Source organism: Montipora capricornis, chromosome 2, assembly GCF_036669925.1.
Source record: "Montipora capricornis isolate CH-2021 chromosome 2, ASM3666992v2, whole genome shotgun sequence".
Classification (NCBI taxonomy): domain Eukaryota; kingdom Metazoa; phylum Cnidaria; class Anthozoa; order Scleractinia; family Acroporidae; genus Montipora; species Montipora capricornis.
In genome coordinates, this window is record NC_090884.1 from 48558218 (window position 1) to 48580717 (window position 22500).

The 22500-nt window shown below is 39.4% G+C and overlaps 2 protein-coding genes and 1 pseudogene across 2 annotated transcripts; 2 read left to right on the top strand and 1 right to left on the bottom strand.

The window, feature by feature from the left end:
- Positions 1-231: 231 nt before the first annotated feature.
- On the bottom strand, positions 232-6052 carry LOC138037432 (uncharacterized; annotated as a pseudogene).
- Positions 6053-6069: 17 nt separating this feature from the next.
- LOC138037433 (uncharacterized) lies at positions 6070-7719 on the top strand. Its single transcript, XM_068883359.1, has one exon. It carries the CDS (start codon positions 6070-6072, stop codon positions 7717-7719), a length of 1650 nt encoding a protein of 549 aa, XP_068739460.1.
- A 9172-nt stretch (positions 7720-16891) lies between these two features.
- LOC138037434 (uncharacterized) lies at positions 16892-17743 on the top strand. Its single transcript, XM_068883360.1, has one exon. It carries the CDS (start codon positions 16892-16894, stop codon positions 17741-17743), a length of 852 nt encoding a protein of 283 aa, XP_068739461.1.
- Positions 17744-22500: the final 4757 nt, after the last annotated feature.

Below are 22500 nucleotides of genomic sequence, written 5' to 3' on the forward strand. Positions count from 1 at the left end.
GTGTGAGTTAGTTGCAAGTGACTCACATAGCTGAGTTTAAAAAGTCGTTAGAGCAATTAACCCTGTCAGGTCAAAAATTCTAATGATAAAAAAGAGCGAAAGAAACTTTACACAACGTTTCGATGACTCCATGTCATCATTTTCAAGTGAAAATAAAATAAAATTTGATAACTTAATATATACCGTGCGAGGTGATAAAACGTAAAAGTGTGCATGTAAATAGTGACAAATTTAGATAAATAGTTTTGCGCGTAGGGAGTCTGATTGTGTGTTCAAGCATGGCCTCTTCTTCTTTATGAATAACATTTCATAAATCAGACAGTCCAGTTTTCCGTTGCACTTCTTTAAAACGGAAAAATTGTTGGAAAGGTCGCCGCTGGTTTCAAGAGCGTGGTCGTTCTTTAAGTGCTTGCCGATCGCTGAATAACGGTGCTCGTCAATATGTTGGTGTAAATGTCGGCTAGTGTAGCCGACATACTCTGCATCACACAGATCACATTTATAATTATACACAACGCATTGTTGGCTAATTATAGGTGGTTTGGGCTCACACATCTTGAGGTCTTCACATATTTTGCGACTCTTGAACACAGGTTGAAGAGTGTGATCGATTTTGCTGCTTAGATCTGATAATTGCCTTTTGACTGCGTCAGCTGACTTTTGATCTTTAAAAGGCAAAACCACTCGGTGAACAGCATTTTCATTGGTGGATAATTGAGCTTGCTTACCAGGGTTTTCAGACCTCACTGAGGTGAAAAAGTGAGAGATAGTGGACTTGATTTCTTGTACCTTTTATCGACATGGCTTTGGTGGTGAAGCAGTAGGCCAGTGTTAGTTGGTTTACGATAAACACTAGTTTCCAGTTTGCAGCCCTTTTTGAGGACTTCCATACCGATAAATGGTAACCTGTTATCAGACGCTAGTCCCATGGTGAAATTTATGGATGGATGACAACTATTAAGAGCCATTTTCCGAGAAAATTGAAAATCGCAAGACACTCGTAAAAAATCAATCTTTTTTTTCTTTGGCCAAAACATCCCTTTTAGTGACCTAATTAAAGAAAAAATAGTTTTGGGTTCAAGCGATTCATTGTACGGGAGAAATAACAAAGAGTTTGAAAAATCGATTTATTGCTGGTTTTTCACGCTTAAAAACAACAGAATCCGACCTCAACTTGGAGAATACGGTGAACGCATAAGAAACAATCCCTAACATCGAAACTTCAGGTGAATATTATTTCGTTCTTAATCTTTAAAGCCCTAAAAGAAAATTTGAAGAAATAAGTTTTTTACATTTACAATCGACAAGTTTAAAAAGGACATATTTGTGTCTCTTGAAATGTTAGAAAATGAAAGCGAACTTTATCTGTTGAAAAAGCCCTCTGGTATATGCCGCTTCCTAGTAAAACCCATATAGAATAAAGCCTTGGCTATTGAAGTAAATTACGGGAAAGTTTTAGCTCTGGAAATTAAATACAGCCCTGACACTGGAGTAAGCAATTTGAGAATTTCATTAAATAAAATGTATGCAAATTAGACGGCCCGCTGAAGGAATTCATACTAAACGCAAAGTGTAGTGCAAAAGGACTACTTACTGTTGCTAGTAATATGTTTTTACAGTGAAAATGTTATTTCTAGCTTTCAGCTGTGTTGGTGAGAGCCATAAATAACTTTTTATACGACGACTGAAAAACGTTTGTTCAGCCACATTGCCGCAGCGAAATCATTGAGATCGCAACTTCGAAGTGAAACTGTCATCGCTTGAGGAAACTCCGTTACCACAATGGTAAAATAGTTTTCTTCAAGGGGAAAAAGCAGAATTAAAATGCATTCGAAACCGTTAACTTCGATTTTGAATTTGTTTAGTTAAGATTTCAAGCCACCACAAGGTCTTATGACTTCTACTGACCCACGAATCGGTTACATATCCCAAGGTCACGTTAGCAAACTGTCACGAAATACTCAATAGCTTCTGTTTTCGGTCTTTGTTTTGTTGGTAAAAAAATACATACACTTTTCACAGAACAGACCTTCTTGCTTTATTTGATTTATATATTTGTATTGGTCCAGACACATGCACATGCTGACTTGTTGTAAAAGACATTCATCACAGTTTTTGATTCAGAGTGAAGGTATAATATTTCCCAAAATATTTCAAACACAAATGTTTCCTTAATAAGTTCGTTATTCCCGAATTTACCACCTTGCAATAATCCCTACAGCAAAATAAAAAAGCATAAAATTCAACTTTATAGCTTGCTATAGTTTTGTTTCGGATTTGTTTTTTATGATTTTTCCTCCGAAACCAGGATTCCTAGCCAGGTAACTAGAAATTCTCAGTTTCATTTACAGCTTGTTCACAACACAACTTCAAACTTGAGTGTGCTTATCGCATCCTTGAAACCTTCGAGACCTCCTCAAAATTGTTGAAAAGCCTATTGAGGCTAATAATAATCTTTGAGTTAAATTTGACCAATTCACGCGGCGAGCGCGAGAAAAAGAGAACCACTCCGCAGGGCTGAATACGCGATGTGGAGTGTTATAAAATTCCACATTCTCGCGCGTAATGGGGCAGGTACAAAACACAGGTCACAGGTCACAGGTCATTGTTTTACTAATACAGAATGTATCCTAAACATTCATAAAAGCTAACCTTAGGCCTAATTAGGCCTAAACAAACGTTTTTAGGCTTAAGGTTAGCTCTTATGAATGTTTAGGATACTTTCTGTATTGGTAAAACAATGACCTGTGCCCTGTGCCCTGTGCCCTGTGACCTGTGCCCTGTGACCTGTGTTTTGTACCTGCCGCGCGTAACGCTTTCTCTAGAGACCTCTAGAAATGTTGTTTACTGAAGAAAAACAAAGTTATCTTTGGTTAACTCAGAGAACTTGCAGAAATAACTCCAGCCTGCATAACACGCGCTTTATCAGGGGCACCCATCGACGGTTTCCCCCCGAATTATTTTGAAAAGACTTTTTAGGTTATCCAGAGTACTTTTAGATCTCTAGAAATGTGTTCTAAGTGGCGCTAAGAAATTTATATCTATTCGGGCATCCTAGGGTAACTTGAGTCTTTTCGAAGTTACGAGGGCTTCAGTGTTATTTTCCCGAACATTTTAGCAGCAATTCAAAGTTTTCCGAAAGTGAGAGTTTTTCGGTTCCTTTCTGCATTGCATTTTCGATTCCGAAAATTTTAGGCTTCCTTTCTCTACGAAAAACAACCTAACCTGGGGAGTGAAATGGGAAAAATGAACTTCAGAAAATCGGAGGGAATTTATTACATAAGCTTCGAAAATTGTGTACATGAATGGAACGGTCATCTAGAAATTTTTAGCCTTCCTCAAGCTATAGAAAATCCTAAGCAATGTTTGCTTCTCCGAACAGATATTTCACAGGGTGCTCCTGCTTTATGAGCTAGGCTAGGCGAAAGCGGCATTTGCGGGAGGCGCGAAACGCGACGAGGGGAGGAAAAAATAAAGCTTTATCTTTCTTTATCCCTCGTCTCGCGCTTTGCACTCGTTTCGTGCTTTGAGCAAATGCCGCGTTCGCCTCGCTTGGCTCATAAAGCACCTGTTATGCAGGCTAGAATACCTCTTCACATTTATAGGATAAGGTGTCATTGATTTGTTAGAGCGGGGAGAGACATTTATAACGTGCAAATAGTCACGAGCTGAAAGGTAACTGACTGATTTGTAACAAGGACTCAGCCTGACAAATAAGAAATGATCTCACTCTCCGAAAAGGAACGCTCTTTTAAACATAAACAAACTTCAAAAATAAGCAAAGAAAGCAAAACAATGAACAAAATAGATTGTTTGTTGACTTAGTTATTCCGGCGAGAACAAATGGTGAATGATTCACTTCTGGAAGCAGCCTCTGAGGAGAAGTGAGAACACCGTTTAGGCAGAACTCTGCACTTTGTGTACTTTACCAGCCTGTTCACAGACTCTCTTCATTTTTAGATGCACGTATAAAAAAAGCGCGTTCCGCCCTCTCTCACGGGCAATCGCTTATCTTGTGCGCGCATCAAATTCCCGAAACAGAAAAAACGTCTGTGAGCAGGGTAGCATTTCGTAATACTAGACGGGAATAATTCAATTAAAATGAAATCGTAGAGGCACGTGCAATAGTAAGTTGCGAAACACTTCGTGACAATATATGAATTTTATTCCAGGAGCATTTGACCTGGAAATGTTATATTAATATTGTTCCCAGAGTCGAATATTTCTACACTGATGATCTATAAACAGACGTAGGGTTGTACATTTTTTCACTGGGACAGCTGTAATTGTTTTTTAATCTGTTTACAATGTGTACGAAGTATAGTACGTACAGTCGTATGTGACAAGCTAGCGTGACCAGTCTCTGCGCGTTTGTTAAATTATGCGTCATATGATCTTGTTATCCCGTCTAGTATCTGATTTGTTCGCTCAATAAGAGGTCAGTAATACTCACCTTGTTAACAGTGTGGTTTGAGCAGTGGTTAATTTTCATCATTGTATGTTATTTTCGGACCAAAACATAATCGGGTTTCATTGGCCGTTTTTATACTAGAGACGCATAATTCGTCTGGGACGAACTTGGGCAAACATTTTTTCTGCGTCTGTTAAATTCGTCTAGTATAAAGACGGCCACAAGACGCATTATGCGTCTGGACGAAGAATTTATTTTAGTGCGTCTTCGAAGACGCACTAAACTAGAAAGTTCGTCCAGACGCATTATGCGTCTAGTGCCCGTCTTTATACTTGACGAAATTAACCGACGCAGAAAAAGTGTTCGCCCAAGTTCGTCCAAGACGAATTATGCGTCTCATATAGTTCGTCCCGTCTTTACACTAGACGGATAACATGAGAGACGCATAATTCGTCTGGACGGATTATGCGTCTCTAGTATAAAAACGGCCAATATTACAGAAGCGTCTGATGACGCGTAATAAGCGCTGCGTGGGAAGTGTTTAGATAGCTCAAGCGCTGAAGTTGCTGGACACATTTTGGTCAAAATCAGTTATGGATGAGTTGCCACAAACAGATTGAGAGATGGATTTAACTTCTCTCACAACAAGCAATGGTAAGTTGTTCGTTCAACAAAACTTTGCGTTAAAAATGTGAATTCATTCAGCGGGCCGTCTAATTTGCATACGTTTTATTTACTCAGATACTCAAATTGCTTACTTTAGTGTGAGAACTGTATTGGATTCCCAGAGCTAAAACTTTCCAGTAACCTAGTTCAATAGCCAAGGTTTTATTCTATATGGGTTTTACAAGGAAGCGGCATATACCAGAGGGCTTTTACAACAGTTAAAGTTCGCCTTCATTTATTAACATTTCCAGAGATACAAATTTGACCTTTTTAAACTTGTCGATTGTAATTGTTAAAAACTTCTTTCTTTAAATTTTCTTTCATAAAATTAAAGAGTAAGTATGTAATAATTCTCGGCTGAAGTTTTGATGTTAGGGATTGTTTCTTCTGCGTTCAACGTTTTCTCGAAGTTGCGGTCGGATTCCGTTGTTTTGAGTACAAAAAACGAGCAAGAAATCGATTTTTCAAACTTTTTGTAATTTCTCCCGTACAATGAATTGCTTGAACCTAAAACTATTTTTTCTTGAATTAGGGTACTAAAAGGGATGTTTTGGCAAAAGAAAAAAAAAATTCGAATTTTCACGAGTGTCTTGCGATTTTCGATTTTCTGGGAAAATGGCTCTTAAGCGTTGATAAGAAGTCCCCTGCTGCTGGTACATTTTTCATCGTAGCAAACGTGTCGTCCACGTACCTTCTGTAAAATTCAGGGAGCTTGTTGTCTTGATCTAGTTTCTCCTCGATAGAACAGAGAAATGCGTTTGCCATGAGTGGACCCAAAGGGGAGCCCATTGCCACGCCGTCGATCTGTTCATAAAGTTTACCATCAAACTGGAATAGTTGATTCATAGTTGCAACTTCTAGAAGTTGAACCAGGTCAGGCTTTGTAATGTTAAGAATGTGTGTAACATTAAACCAGTTGTCAACAAACGCCTTCTCAGCGATGATTTCGATAGTTTCTTGAAGCGGTACAATGAGGAACTGGTGTAGTCATCATGAATAAATCTGATTATGTTAACCTGCTGAGTCAAACATCTGTCAATGATACATCGAAGTTCACCCGTGTCAGCTTAGAGAGACCAAGAACGAGAGGCCGACCAGTAAAGCATTACCACCCCCTATTGCAGAAGGAGAAACACCTCAAATCTGTAGTTCGGAAGATTTTGCCAAAGCAGATTGCCGATTGTGTTTGCCAGGCAGGCTCACGCCTTGCCCATCTTTATGGACTCCCAAAGACACACAAGGAGAAACTATCAACGAGACCTATCCTATCTGCCACCGGTACCTACAACTATGCCCTCGCCAAGTGGCTCGATGAGAAGCTGAAACCCCTGTCAGTCAATCGCTATACAATATCGTATACCTTCTCTTTTGCTGAAGAGATTCAAAACCTAGTCATCGACGGAGATGACATTCTGGTATCCTTTGACGTCACGTCCCTGTTCACTAATGTACCGCTTCAAGAAACTATCGAAATCATCGCTGAGAAGGCGTTTGTTGACAACTGGTTTAATGTTACACACAATCTTAACATTACAAAGCCTGACCTGGTTCAACTTCTAGAAGTTGCAACTATGAATCAACTATTCCAGTTTGATGGTAAACTTTATGAACAGATCGACGGCGTGGCAATGGGCTCCCCTTTGGGTCCACTCATGGCAAACGCATTTCTCTGTTCTATCGAGGAGAAACTAGATCAAGACAACAAGCTCCCTGAATTTTACAGAAGGTACGTGGACGACACGTTTGCTACGATGAAAAATGTACCAGCAGCAGAGGATTTCTTATCAACGCTTAATAGTTGTCATCCATCCATAAATTTCACCATGGAACTAGCGTCTGATAACAGGTTACCATTTATCGGTATGGAAGTCCTCAAAAAGGGCTGCAAACTGGAAACTAGTGTTTATCGTAAACCAACTAACACTGGCCTACTGCTTCACCACCAAAGCCATGTCGATAAAAGGTACAAGAAATCGCTACTCAAGACCATGTTAAATCGTGCGTTCCACCTGTCGTCCACATGGGAGTCTTCGAAATCTGAATGTGATCATCTCAAGGTGATGTTTACTAACCTCAAGTACCCCGACAGCCTCATCAAGCCCACTATCTCTCACTTTTTCACCTCAGTGAGGTCTGAAAACCCTGGTGAGCAAGCTCAATCATCCACCAATGAAAATGCTGTTCACCAAGCGGTTTTGCCTTTTAAAGATCAAAAGTCAGCTGACGCAGTCAAAAGGCAATTATCAGATCTAAGCAGCAAAATCGATCACACTCTTCAACCTGTGTTCAAGAGTCGCAAAATATGTGAAGACCTCAAGATGTGTGAGCCCAAACCACCTATAATTAGCCAACAATGCGTTGTGTATAATTATAAATGTGATCTGTGTGATGCAGAGTATGTCGGCTACACTAGCCGACATTTACACCAACATATTGACGAGCACCGTTATTCAGCGATCGGCAAGCACTTAAAGAACGACCACGCTCTTGAAACCAGCGGCGACCTTTCCAACAATTTTTCCGTTTTAAAGAAGTGCAACGGAAAACTGGACTGTCTGATTTATGAAATGTTATTCATAAAGAAGAAGAGGCCATGCTTGAACACACAATCAGACTCCCTACGCGCAAAACTATTTATCTAAATTTGTCACTATTTACATGCACACTTTTACGTTTTATCACCTCGCACGGTATACATTAAGTTATCAAATTTTATTTTATTTTCACTTGAAAATGATGACATGGAGTCATCGAAACGTTGTGTAAAGCTTCTTTCGCTCTTTTTTATCATTAGATGTTTAACTAAATCTAATCTTAGGTCAAAAATTAAAGTGCATTTGGACCTTAGCCTTCTAAGATTAATACTACATCTCATTCCAGTCTTTCATTTTGGTTCTTTCTGTAAAACTCCATTATTTGACCTGAGCCAGGTCCTCTTTTTTTAATAAAGGAGCACATAAAACTATCAAATTGATTGCAACCGACACACATTAATTTTCAAGTCGATGAAATGACAATAGGGAGTTTAAGAAACGACAGCGGCTACGACAACGCCAGAAAACAATAATATGATTGCTTAAAAGAGGAAAAATAATCGTGATGCACGTGCGGCACGCATTTTATTGCCGTACTCTGCATGGCAACAACGTGAACTCACCGAATTTGAGGTTTTAAGGACAACGTGGGCGTACATTTGCTAATCTCTCATTCTATATTTTTGCTCCAAAACAGCTCTTTTACATTTAATTGTAGGACAATTTCACCCATATTGTACGAAGTGAACAAGAAAGACTAAGGATTTTGCAAAGTTACATTTTGAAGTCATGTTTTCGTCGCCATCTCCGCAGTAGATCTTGAAGTCCCTAATATCTTGAACGAAATTGTAGTTAAATATACTAGCTACACAAAATTGGTTGACGGTTCTCTCTAGAACTATCAAGACATCATAAACTCTACTAATTCCTATTTCCATGTGAAAACAATTTGGTTTTTTTTGTATTATGATCACGGTACAGTGAACTTTCTTTATTAAAGCGCCATCAAAAATGCATGTTTTTAAACTGCATTTGGTCATTAAAAGCCTTCATTATTTGGTGAGAATCGTTTACCTTAGTTTAAATAATTTTCATCTTGCATTAACTTTTTCGCTTGTTTGTGTTTTGTTTTAGATTTTTTGCATTGTTTTCTCGGTGTTTGTAAAACGAGGATAAGGGTAAGACCAAGGGTGAGGGTAAGGGTAAGGATACGAATACAGAAAGTATCCTTAACATGCATAGAATCTAACCTTAAACTTTTGTTTAGGCCTAATTAGGCCTAAGGTTAGCTTTTATGCATGTTTAGGATACTTTTTGTATTCGTATCCTTACCCTTACCTTCACCATTGGTCTTACCCTTACCCTCGTTTTAGAAACGCCGTTGTTTTCTTTCAAACTAGCAAGTCCACAGTCATCCATTTGTGTTTTAAATTGATCGCTCTGAGTCGTTCGCGGACTCCTTTAGGACAATTGGTATTACTATTGCTGTTCTGTTCATATCTAAATAGAATCGAAAAAAGCCGTGATCAGCGAATGCTGAGGACGAATCTGCATTAAAAGCTAAACTTCGATTGATTGCATTGTATGAGGTTAATGTTTGTCTCGTGACGTAACCTATGTAACATGAGATTCCGTCACGGTATGATTGTATAACAAGGCTCGAGTCGAGAGAATAAAGGATTTCGACAAAAAACTACACATGGTGTGAGAAGTAAAGCGGATCGCGTAAAGCATTGTAAACCTATAGGAGCGACGAGAAAAAAGGCCGCAAGTTAAAATGCGAAATGGCTCCAAAAAGCCTGAAGAATGGAATCGTTGAATTGAAAGATACGAATGTTATCACGTGGCAGCCGGCCTCGACGAAAAAGATGACAAAGTCCAAGTTAATAAGTTAGAGTACACAATGGGATGAAACGTTAAGGATATTTTTAGAAGTTTTCGTTTGACTGAAAGGGATACAGTATACGCGACAGTGAAGCGCCGCTTCGAAACACACTTTGTGGGCCACTCAAATATGATCATTGAACGAGCACGTTTCAACAGACCCGTTCGAGGTGAGAAAGAATCTGTGGTCGAATTTATTGAATCCATTTACGAGCTCGCCGAAACTTGCCAGTTCGGAGCTATCACAGAAGAGTGGCTTAGCTGCTAAATACCCCGCCATTCCAAAAGTCATCTTGAAAGTGTGGCTACGGGGCTACGCAGTCACAAGGCCTAAGCGCTCGTTTTTTAGCTTTCATTTTATAGTTTGGTTAACTACACTTTTTAATAAGATAGTGCGATGAATATTGCACTCGATTAGTGATTAGGCCTAAGCGCTCGTTTCAGTGATTAGGCCTAAGCACTCTTTTAATATTTTAGCTTTCAATTTACGGTCAGGTTAACTACACTTTTTACCGAGATCGTGTGAAGAGTATAGCATTCTTTTCAGTGATTAGGCCTAAGCACTCGTTTAAAATTTATCTAGGAATCCACAGTTTTCAGTCAAAAACTTGTCGGATGTACGACCACCCCATGCTTCAGTTATAAAAGTTATTGTTCCTTGAGGACTAATACCAATAAATACTTTGATTGTATTATGATGTTTGTATGAGCTAAATGTTTGAGCTCGAGCAAGTAAGTTGCTAGGACGATCAATAAAGGAGATAAAGACTTTGAAGCAATCTATAACTACTGTTATTTTTTTTTTCCAAATGAATACTGAAAACAGAGACGCATTGTAGCCCACAAGGCTTCTCTTTCTGGCCATAAAATAAGGGGTGACAGTTTGATATCCATGGCTATCATCCAGGCTGAAAATGTGCTGGAAATGGATGAATCAGAAATGTTCTTAAAGCGGTACGCAAGATCTTTAAAAGGCATATTTAGCCGCAGTTTCATGAGCACCATTACAAACTCTTCAAATTTTGTGAGGCAAGAAGAATGCCTAGATACGTGTGGGGAGATCAAGTTAAAAGCGGTCATCAGAAAGTCAAATGATGGGAGACCTGTATAAAAAACTAACTCGCTCATCATCATTTTGAAATTCTGATTCCTCAAATGTTTGAGTAAACTCGTGACTGCGGGTAAATAAATAGTTAAATTCATCAGTTTGAGAACTTTTCTCCTTAAACTGCTTTTGGTTAGTACTTTAACATTGAAGCTGCTGCTCATCAGCAATAGCTTCTGTTTCGTCCACTCATAGGCAGCCCAAGCTCGCGTCACTACAGACAGCCGTTGAGAATTTGAACGCGTTATAAGACTTTGTATGGAAAATCAAATACCGTCGACTATAAAGCCTAAAAAATGCTCAATTTAACTTTCATTCAATAAAGTGAAGAAAAATGACTCACCTATGGTGTATTCTTGTGCCTTTTGGAGCTTATTACACCGTTTTGGGAATTCTGTGTTTTCGGTGTTTGCAATGTTCTAAGACGAAGTCAAGGCTGCACACTACGATTCCGACCGTTGTCAGCTCAGAGGCGGTTTGCGACTCGAAAATCCATCCCAGCCAAGATTTTTTCAAGCAAAGCTGAGGCCACATCATTTGCGAACCTCTGTGAATGTTTCATTGTCAAAAAACCCCACGCACTTGGCTGGAAATGGACCATGGAGCTGTTACGAGAAGCCGCTGTGGGGATGGGGTAAGTGTTGTAATGACTGTACCTCCATCGGGTGGAGTTAATTTGACCACGGACCCAAGCTCCGTGTCCTCGTCGGTGATCAGTTGCAGTTAAATTCATCAGCTATCGTGGAAATCGAAGCAGAAAATGCTCATTTCCAGCCAAGTGCGTGGGGTCTTTTGACGATGAAACATTCACGGAGGTTCGCAAATGATGTGGCGTTAGCTTTGCGTGAAAAAATCTTGGCTGGGATGGATTTTCGAGTCGCAAACCGCCTCTGAGCTGACAACGGTCGGAATCGTAGTGTGCAGCCTTGACATCGTCTTAGAACATTGAAAACACGGAATTCCCGAAACGGTAAAATAAACTCCAAAAGGCACAAGAATACACCATAGGTGAGTCATTTTTCTTCACTTTATTGAATGAAAGTTAAATTGAGCATTTTTTAGGCTTTATAATCGACGGTATTTGATTTCCCATACAAAGTCTTATAACGCGTTCAAATTCTCAACGGCTGTCTGTAGTGACGCGAGCTTGGGCTGCCTATGGTCCACTGTGCCTTCTTGTTTGTCATCCAAGTCAAGTGTATCTTCATCTAGATAATCGCCACTAAAGTTTATTTCGTGCACTGGCTGGCCGGATTCATCAATGCACTTTCTCTTCTCCGCTGCTTCCTTTAACTGCTGTTCGATTTGCCTCTTTCGCCTTGATTTCGCTCTTTCAGCTCGTTCCTCCTTTGCTTTGACATTCACTGATGGAAATTTTGAATACCCAAGATGGAATGTTGGAACCCAATCAATGTTGTAAACGTCCCATGATGGCCAGATACGAAGTGGCGACTGCATATCCTGTCCCTATTTAGGATTTTTTTGCTTAGATCATCCCGACTTATGGCTGAAATCCATCGTTCCCTTCTTTTACGCTTTCGCTCTTGAACATCTTCGCCTTGATTTAAAATATTTGCAGGAACTCGAAAGACTTTTTTGTCTTTATCTCGTTCGCTTCTGTTGTGGCAGCCAACAATCACTCAGAAAACCATAACAAACTTCAACCCTCGAAAGGTCTTCAACCGCTATCAATCAGCCTTTGGTTATTCACGCAAGCTGTACACCAACATGGCGGATAGCAACCGTTGTCAGGAAAGTGGTCACGTGCGAGCAAATCAAGAATTAACATTCTTCGTTGATCCGGACCTTCACCCACCTCCCCCGCCGGGAAGGAGGGGGGGGGGGGAGCCCACATAAAAAGGGGAAGGATGCTCGTCGTCTCGCTTAGGAGTGTAAATTTTGGATTTTGCTCTCAATTAGGGTGTTCTGGGCGAAACGCAATCATATGTAGCCGTGAAGGTCTCCTTTAGGGTTGCGCGCAAAGAAATGTAAAAGTGCATATTTACTCTTTCACATTTCTTCACGTAGGTGAAAGTATTAGATGATAATGGTTTTGCCATCATTAAAAGTCACTGTATGTTTTATATATCCGTGTTTTAATATGGTCTCTTTTAGGGGTCAAAAAAAGCCTGTGCCACGCCCAGATTGGTCTCCTTAAGGGGTTTGATTTGAAATTTCCGAAGAGAATCCCTCTCCTTTTTTATGGGAATCTCCCCCCGCTCCGCCTCAAGACCTTCACACAGGTGATTTGACCACAACTTTTTGTCTTTCACGTGGAATTCTATGTGTATACTTTTAAGTACTGTGGTCAAACGTTTTGTCGACGGTCAAAAAATCAATCTCCTGCTGATTCCCTTCTTCGTAATGTCGACAAGGCCTACATTACCACCCATCCCCTAACACACATTTGGTGAACCTGCCAGATTCTGGCAGACACGTGACCAGCTTGAGTCAGGGTTTTTTGTCAACGACAATGGAGGCAGAGAAGAGAGACCCTGGAAACGAGTTTGGTTATGAAAGTGCATTTGGACCGTAGCCTTCTAAGATTAAGACTACAACTTATTTAAGTCGTTCAATGTCGTTCTTTCTGTAAAACCCTATATTTAATCCGGGTCAGGTGCTCTTTTTCTAATGAAGGAGCACATAAAACAATCATATTGATTCCAACTGACACACATTAATTCTCAAGTCAGCGAAATGACAATATCTCGAACGAAATTGTAATTATGAAATACCAGATACATAAAATTGGTTCACGTTTCTCAGAGTTCTTCCACTTTAGAACCATTAAGACAATATAAACTCTACTAATTCCTATTTCCATGCGAGAACACTTTTTTTTCTTTATTATGATCACGGTACAGTGAACTGTCTTCATCAAAGCTTGGTAAATAATGCGTGTTTTTAAACTGCATTTGGTCATTTAAATTTATCATTATTTGGTGAGAAACGTTTACCTTAGTTTAAATAAACTTGATCTCGCATTAAGTTTTCCGTTTCTTTGTGGTTTGTTTTAGATTTTTCGTATTGTTTCATTGAAAACTAGCAAGTCCACTGTCACCCAATTGTGTTTCAAATTGCCAGATCGCTCTGAGAAATTGGGGGTAAGCACGCCTTTTTCGAAGATAATTAATCAACAATATTTGCAGAAAGCTTTAAAATACAAAGCAATCTATGGTGTTCTTTGCCAAATTGAAGCTTAATTTTCTCTGAAAAATGCATGATTACCCCCAATTTTCTTTTTGGATACCAAGAGCACTTGCTAAGTTCTGCTTTCTCCGCATAGTTTTGAACCTTGCAAAAATATCCCTGTATTAATAGGCACCGCCGATAGGAAACCGAGTATCTCAAGATGCTCAGAACGTGTGCGCAATAACAATAGAAGGCACCGTCCTTAAAAGCTAAAATAGGATTGATTGCATTGGTCTTGTTTAATTCGAATTTTGTACTGTTTCTCAGTGTACTTTTATAGATCGTATTAAGATAAAGTAGTAATACGTTACTGACTTTTGGATTAATTTTTATATACATTGGGTTTTATGTTTTCATTTCTAGATACCTTTATAGCAATAAAATAAGCCACCTCCCAGAAAACGTTTTCTCAGGACTCACGCATCTAAATGTGCTGTAAGTATATTGCCACAAATACACTTTCAAAATATGACACACCTATGCGCCTCTCTACTCCACAAATAATTGTGTGACTTAGTTGCAAAGTAAGTTACACAGTTGAGTTAAAAAAAGTCGTTCATGCAACTAACCCTTTCAGGTCAAAAATTAAAGTGCATTTGAACCTTACCCTTCTAAGATTAATAATCATTCCAGTCTTTCATTTTGGTTCTTTCTTTAAAACCTTTTATTTGACTTGAGCCAGGTCCTTTTTTTTTAAAGTCCTTTTTTTTTTTAAATAAATGAGCACATAAAAGTATCACATTGATTGCAACCGACACACACTAATTTTCAAGTCGACAAAATGACAATAGGGAGTTTAAGAAACGACTACGGCTACGACAACGCCAGAAAACAATAATATGAATGGTTAAAAGAGGAAAAATAATCGTGCTGCACGTCCTGCACGCATTTTATTGCCGTACTCTGCATGACAACAACGTGAAATCACCAAATTTGAGGTTTTAAGGACAACGTGGGCATAGTTTTCGAATCTCTCATTCTATATTTTTACTCCAAAACTGCTCTTATAAATTCAATTGTAGGACAATTTCACCCACATTGTACGAAGTGAACAAGAAAGACTTAGGATTGTGCAAAGTTACATTTTGAAGTGAAGTTTTAATTCGTCGCCGTCTCCGTAGTACATCTTAAAGTCCCTAATATCTTGAACGAAATTATATTGTAGTTATATAGAGCGAGTTTCAATTGAGTGTCGTAAAACCAAAAACAAAGTAATTACTTTGGCCAATCAAAAAGGACGGAGACAATCCAGTAAACCAATAAAAACTCGAAGTAATTACATGTAGTCGACACAAAGCGGGGAAAAATGTGCACGTGCGAGCGACGATTGGTTTTGGTTTCACTTCTGATTGGTTGGAAAACTTAGCGCGAGAAATTTGAACCAATCACTGAGTGAAGAAATCATAAACCAAAGTAATTATCTAAGTTTTCCCTTATTCCCTCTAATAGACAACAAATCAAACACAACTGGTCACTTCTTAAAAAGGGGAACTGACTGCTGCACTGGATAGAACTGGTAACGGACTGTACCGCTTAGCCCGGCATTCTGCGAGCAATGTTGACCCCGTTTGCGTTTATTGAAACTAACAGAAGCTTAGACAATAATAACGTGCCTGCTGCCCGTCAGGAAAAAACCCCTTTTTAGAGGAAACCTGAACCCTCCCGAATGCAGAACCAGGCACTTAACAAATACCCCGAGGGAGAGGGGTGGCAAATCCAACAACTGTAAGATAACAAAATAAGTCGAAACGACATTAATAAAAAATCTCGAAACGAGAGCAAGTTGGCAGCAACGTCAGCATAGAATGGCTCGACTAAGCAAAATCCCGCCCTTATAGTAACCGGCGAACCGTGAAAACAACGATTTGCTGCTATTCTTCGAACCGCAGCAAATAACAATTACTTTCGACACTCAATTGAAAACCGCTCTATAGTAGCTACATAAAATTGGTTGACGGTTCTCTTTAGAACTATGAAGACATTATAAACTCTACTAATTCCTATTTCCATGTGAGAACACTTATAATCACGGCACAGTGAACTTTCTTCATTAAAGCTCCATCAAAAATGCATGTTTTTAAACTACATTTGGTCATTAAAAGCCTTCATTATTCGGTGAGAATCGTTTACCTTAGTGTAAATAATTTTCATCTCCCATTAACTTTTTCGCTTGTTTGTGTTTTGTTTTAGATTTTTTGCATTGCTTTCTTTCAAACTAGCAAGTCCACAATCATCCATTTGTGTTTTAAATTGATCGCTCTGAGTAGTTTGCGGACTCCTTTAGGACAATTGGTATTATTATTGTTCTGCTCATATCTAAATAGAATCGAAAAAAGCCGTGATCAGCGAATGCTGAGGACGAATCTGCATTAAAAGCAAGATTGAGAACATGCTGGCTCAAATTAAAGAATCCAATTACTTCACCAAACTAGACTGCAATTCGGGATTATGGCCAGAGAAATTAGAAACAGACTCTCGTTTGCTTATCACATTCACTTTTTGGTTTAACCGAATGCTCTTTGGCATCAAGTCTGCTCCTGAACATTATCAGGAGAATTAAAATGACTCAGATCCTGGAAGGATTGGATGACCATACTTCTATCATATACGACATGCTTATCCATGGCAAAACACAAAATGAGCGTGATGAAAGAGTGTGAGCGGTACTCAAAAAGCTTGATGGAGGAGGTGCAACCCTTAACCCGGAAAAGTGTGAATTTCTCATAGAGAAGTTACATTTACTGGACACGTGATCAGCGAAGACAGCATAAGGTTAGACCCTGAGAAGGTAGAGTCTGTTGAAGACATGACCACTCCCCAAAATGTTAGTGATGTCAGACGGTTTCTCAGAATGGTCAATCAACTTGGAAGATTCATTCCCCACCTGGCAGAGAAAACAAAACCACTCAGAGATCTCTTTAGTAAGAAGAACCAGTTTCATTGGGGACAAGCACAGCAAGAATCTTTCAAAAACTCAAGGATGAGCTTATTTCAACACCTGTCCTTTGCTCTGGCGCTGGTGGAGTGCGGACGCATCTTTGACTGCTCCGCCTTACTTCTTTACTTCTTGACATCCACTTCAAAAGACACTATTTAATTATGCCTAATGTGTCAGTAGCCTCTTTAAAAAGGGAAAATGACAGTCTCAAGGATGAAATTGCCGCCCTTAAGCAAAATTTGGAAGAGCTGCAGCAGTCTATCAAACGACAAGATCCACAAGCTTCCAAAAATGGCGGCGAACAAGCCTCTAGCAATGGCGGCGAACAACCTACTCGTTTGATTACGGACGCTGAGACCCTAAGCACCCTGGAATTTTATGGGAAATCATACGACGAGTTACGAACAGAATCTGCGAATAGCCTTAAACAACTCTGGTCACGCCTAAATTTGCTGTCATCCAGAGTCGAACAGATCGGAGATTCAGTCGAACAACTCCTGAGGTATAGTTTCCAGTACAACATTAAAATTATTGGCCTTCCCGAAAGCGAAATGCAAGAATCGGCCTCTAAAACTGTCTCTCTGTGTATCAATCTCTTCAAAGCTGCTGGAAACGAAATTTCAAATCAAGACATTGATATCGCCCACCGTATTCCTACAAGAACTGCCAGTTCTGGTCCTCGACCAATTGTCTGCAAATTCACAAGAAGAATTGCGAAAGAGCAAGTAATGAATTCACGAAAAGAAGCCTCTAAAGTGTCGGCCACTTCGATCGGACTACCGTCCAGTCATTCTTTGGAAAACGTCAGATTATTTGATCACCTTACTCCCTTGCTTCAACAACTCTTGGCGGATTCAAAGAAATTTCAGAAAAGAAATGGCTTCAAGTTCTGCTGGGCCAAGAACTTTGTCATTTATCTTCGACGAACGGATGATTCTCGCCCGATTCAAATCAAGTGCCACAACGATCTAGTGAACTTTGCAAATCAGGAGGGTTTACCCATGAGTTCCTAAGTAATTCCATACACTATTCTAGCTGAACTTAGCCGTTACTATGATGGCTGACGAATCGCATTTGGAAATTTTCTTTCCATTTAATCACTTAGATGATAGTTCCTTTAATCTAGCACTCTATGAGATATCCCATGGCCCTTTAAACTTCAATAGCGACCGTCTTGAAACACTATTATTTAATCCTATAGAACAATCTGAGTTATCTAACTCACTTTCCAGTTATTTAAATCCTGATTCTAATTTTTTAGCTGGTCTGCCCTCAAGTAGTTATTTGACCGAGGATGATATAAATAGTCGAGTAGCTCCCCTTAGCAACAAAATAAGTTTTTCCGTTATGCACTTAAATGCCCGTAGTTTGCTGAAAAATCTTGACCAATTGAATTTAATGCTTGGAAGTTTCAAAAAATCATTCTCTGTGATTGGTATTTCAGAAACGTGGCTGGCAGATTGCACTGTAGAGCTGGTCAATATCACCGGATACAATTTTATCGCAAATCATTGCAAATCCAAAACTGGTGGCGGAGTAGGCTTTTATTTACACAATGACTTCCAATACAAAATTCTTAATGAATGCAAATTGTCAGATCCAGAGGTAATTGAGTCCTTGTTCGTGGAGATTACAGTTCCCCATGGGAAAAACATTATTGTTGGATGTGTGTATAGACCGCCAAACCAAAACAAATTGAATGACGTTCTTTCTTACATTTCTAAGAACAACAAACAATGCTATGTTATGGGTGACTTCAACCTTGACCTTCTCCAGTACAATCATCATACACCAACTCAAGAATATATCGACACCTTATTTTCGTTTGCATTTATTCCTCTCATCTCCAACCCAACACGCCTCACCTCTTACTCTGCAACTCTAATTGATAATATATTCACAAACAATGTTTCACAAAATGTCATAAATGGTGTTGTCCTAGACGACTTATCCGATCACCTGCCGGTTTTTGCTTACTTTTCTGGCCTAACCCTGACGCGCGATGGAGATAATAAGGCATTTGTACGCAAGTTTACTGACGAAAACTTGCGCAAATTCAACGAAAACGTTTTAAACACAAACTGGTCCTCACTTCTCGACGAAGATCCGGGTGAACTGGAAAGCATTTGTAGCATGTTTGCCTCGGGGAAGGCCCCCGGCTATGACAATATTTCAATGCGTGTCATTAAACACTCATTTCACTTGATCTCTGCACCTCTGACTAACATCATAAATCTGTCTTTACAAAAAGGCATTTTCCCTGATAAACTAAAACTTACCAAAGTGATTCCAATTTACAAAGCAAATGATCCTAGTCTTTTCACAAACTACAGGCCTATTCTTTGTTGTCCAACTTTTCAAAGTTTTTTGAAAAAGTAATGTATAATCGCATAACTTAATTCGTCGTACAACATAATATATTATACCGCTGCCAGTTCGGATTTCGGAAAAACTATTCAACTTCCCATGCTCTAATTCATTTGATAAATAAAATCTCCTCGGCAATTGATCAACGTGAAACTACTGTAGGTGTTTTCCTAGATCTCTCCAAAGCTTTTGACACTCTTGACCATCAAATTTTATTTACCAAGCTGGAGCACTATGGTATCCGTGATGTGGCTCTGCAGTGGATTAAAAGCTACTTTTCATGCCGCCGGCAATTTGTCCAAATTAATCAAACATGTTCTCTAACGCAGACCATTAAGTGTGGAGTTCCTCAGAGATCCATCCTGGGCCCTTTGGTCTTCATATTATACATAAATGATCTTCCTAGAGCTTCCAAATTAACTGAACCTCTGCTTTTTGCTGACGACACTAGTATCTTTCTTTCACACTCTAATCCTAACTACTTGGAGAATGTGCTTAATAATGAGTTACTAAATATTGATGTTTGGTTAAGATGCAATAAGCTCTCGACTAATGTCCAAAAGACAAATTATGTTATATTTAGTCCGAGTCAGAGGAAAGTCAATCACAGTTTTTCTCTCTCCTTTGGGGGTCAATCTCTAACTCTAAATTTCTTGGGGTTTATCTAGACGAACACCTTACTTGGAAATATCACGTAAACTTTGTCTGTAAACAAATCGCTAAATCAGTTGGTATTTTATCCAGGACGCGTTTCTACTTATCGTGTAAGACCAAACTTATGTTGTACTATACATTAATTTATCCATACATCACTTATTGTAACTCTACGTGGTCGTCCACTTACGTATCTAATTTAAATAGAATTTATTATCTGCAAAAGCGAGTGGTGCGAGCTGTTACAAATCCAGAATATCGAGCACATACTGCTCCTCTTTTTTCTAAACTGAAAATCTTAGACATCTTCGAACTCAATACCCTCGATATTGCTAAATTCATGTTCCGTTACCACAATAATCTGCTGCCTCCACTTTTCTTCAATCTGTTTATGACAAACAGTCAAGTCTATAAATATGACACAAGAACAGCCGGAAATTATCGAGTGCATTCCTGTCGCAAGAACATTAGGAAGTTCACAATTCTTTACCAAGGACCTTGGGTCTGGAACTGTCTTCCTGCCTCTATTACCAATTTGTCAAGCTTTCCTATGTTTAAGAACAAAGTGCTAGAGTTTTTATTAAAATAGTTTCTGAGTTAGTTCCTGCCGCACTCCTTCGCAGCCCTTATTTTTGTCTAAATTAATATTGTGATCTCGAGGTGGCCTCTCCTATAAGCCTGGTGGTTTCCTGAGGTCTCCTCGCCTAACAACCTGCTGTATGCTTTTTTAAAATCTGTTATACACATAAAGGCAAATAAATGATGATGACGATTACGATCCTCAAAAAGCCACCATCAGACGATGCATCATCATTTGGCCTTGGCGCTGTACTCCTACAAGAGCAAGACAACAAAGAGAACAAGCCTGTTGCCTACGCGTCAAGATCCATGACCAGTACAGAACAAAGATACGCCCAAATTGAAAAGGAGGCGCTTGCAACTACCTGGGCATGTGAGAAGTTTAATGATTACATCCTGGGCAAGGATATCCTAATTGAAACCAATCATAAACCACTTATGCCTCTCTTTGGTTCATAGACGCTGGATGAACTACCCCCAAGAATTCAAAGATTGAAGTATTCGTTCAAAATAGTACATGTCCCTGGGAAAGAGTTGGTGACTGCAGATACCCTGTCAAGAGAACCCCTAGATAAACAACTTTCAAAAGAAGATGAACGTCTCAATGAAGACTTACACTTGTACGTTTCACACATCCTGGAGAGCTTTCAATCAACATAGAGAATACTCGATGAGTTAAGACTTCACCAACAGAATGATGAAGTATGCAGAAAACTATTTGAATTCTGTATCGAAGGCTGGCCAGATAAAACAAAACTGAACACCCCGTTGAAACCATATTGGTCCGAGAGGGCTACTATTACTTCCCAAAGAGACCTTCTTCTGAAACATCAGAGAATTGTCATCCCTTCATCTGTTCGATTAGACATTCTAGATAAAATTCACGCAGGACACCAAGGAATCCGCAAATGTCGTGAAAGCGCCCGTGACTCTGTATGGTGGCCAAATCTCAGCAAGCAAATTGAAGATATGGTTACCACGTACACAACATGCTGCAAACAGAAAAGAAACCATGCTGAACCAATGATGCCAACGACACTTCCAGAACGACCATGGCAGAAGATAGGCGTTGACCTTTTCCACCATGGTGGTAAAGAGAACATAATCGCTGATGATTATTATTTAAGATTCTTCGAAATTTCCCCCTTGAAAAACACCACGTCAGTGCAATTAATCATCTGAAGTCGTTCTTCAGCCCCCATGGCATCCCAGAGATCATAATATCTGATAATGGTCCACAATTTTCAGTTGCTACATTCTCCAAATTTGCTCAAGAATGGGGATTTACTCACCTAACCAGTAGTACTCACTACCCGCAAAGCAATGGAGAGGCAGAAAGAGCTGTTCAGACGGCTAAAGATCTGATAACTAAGTCTGGAAAGATCCTTATTTGGCACTTTTGTCATACAGATCTACACCGCTGGACAATGGGTACTCCCCTGCACAGCTACTGATGGGAAGAAAACTTCGTTCTACACTTCCTTTGGCTCCAGAGAAACTAACACCAAAATGGCCAGAAACAGAGCAGTTGAGGAAAAGTGAGCTAGAGTACAGGCACAAGCAAGCCGAAAAATACAACCGGCGACATCGTGCTCCAGTTCTACCTGGCTAAAACCAGGCGACAAAGTTTGGGTAACAGACTAGAGTTGCCCTACTGTTTTAGTGCAGAAATCTCCCAAACCTAGATCGTACATGGTCAAAACTGACCAATCCCTTCAGCGGAGAAATGGGAGACACCTAGTCGAAGCCCCAACCTCAGCTGCTAAGCTGGAGAAATAAAAGAGAGATGACTTGCCTAAGTGTGAAAGTTCGAGCAATTTCACAGTAACTCGGTCAGGCAGAAATGTTATTCCGCCAAAACAATTCGACCTTTGAAAATAGGCTTAGGTCATATAAAGGCTTTTTGAAGACAAAAGTGAGAAAACCGGACAGAGACTTTTCCTATGATTTTTCTTTCGTTTTCAATTTTTTTTTATCATAGAATATAGAGACTGATTTCATAGGATTTTTGATTCCTTAAAAGTTTTCTTTCGATTTCCCGAAAGGGGATGTAAGGTTATTGTTCGTCTCGTGACGTAACCTATGCAACATGAGATTTGTTCTATTGGTTGGAGTCGAGAGAATAAAGGATTTTGATAGAAAACTACACATATTGTACTTGTTTAATTCA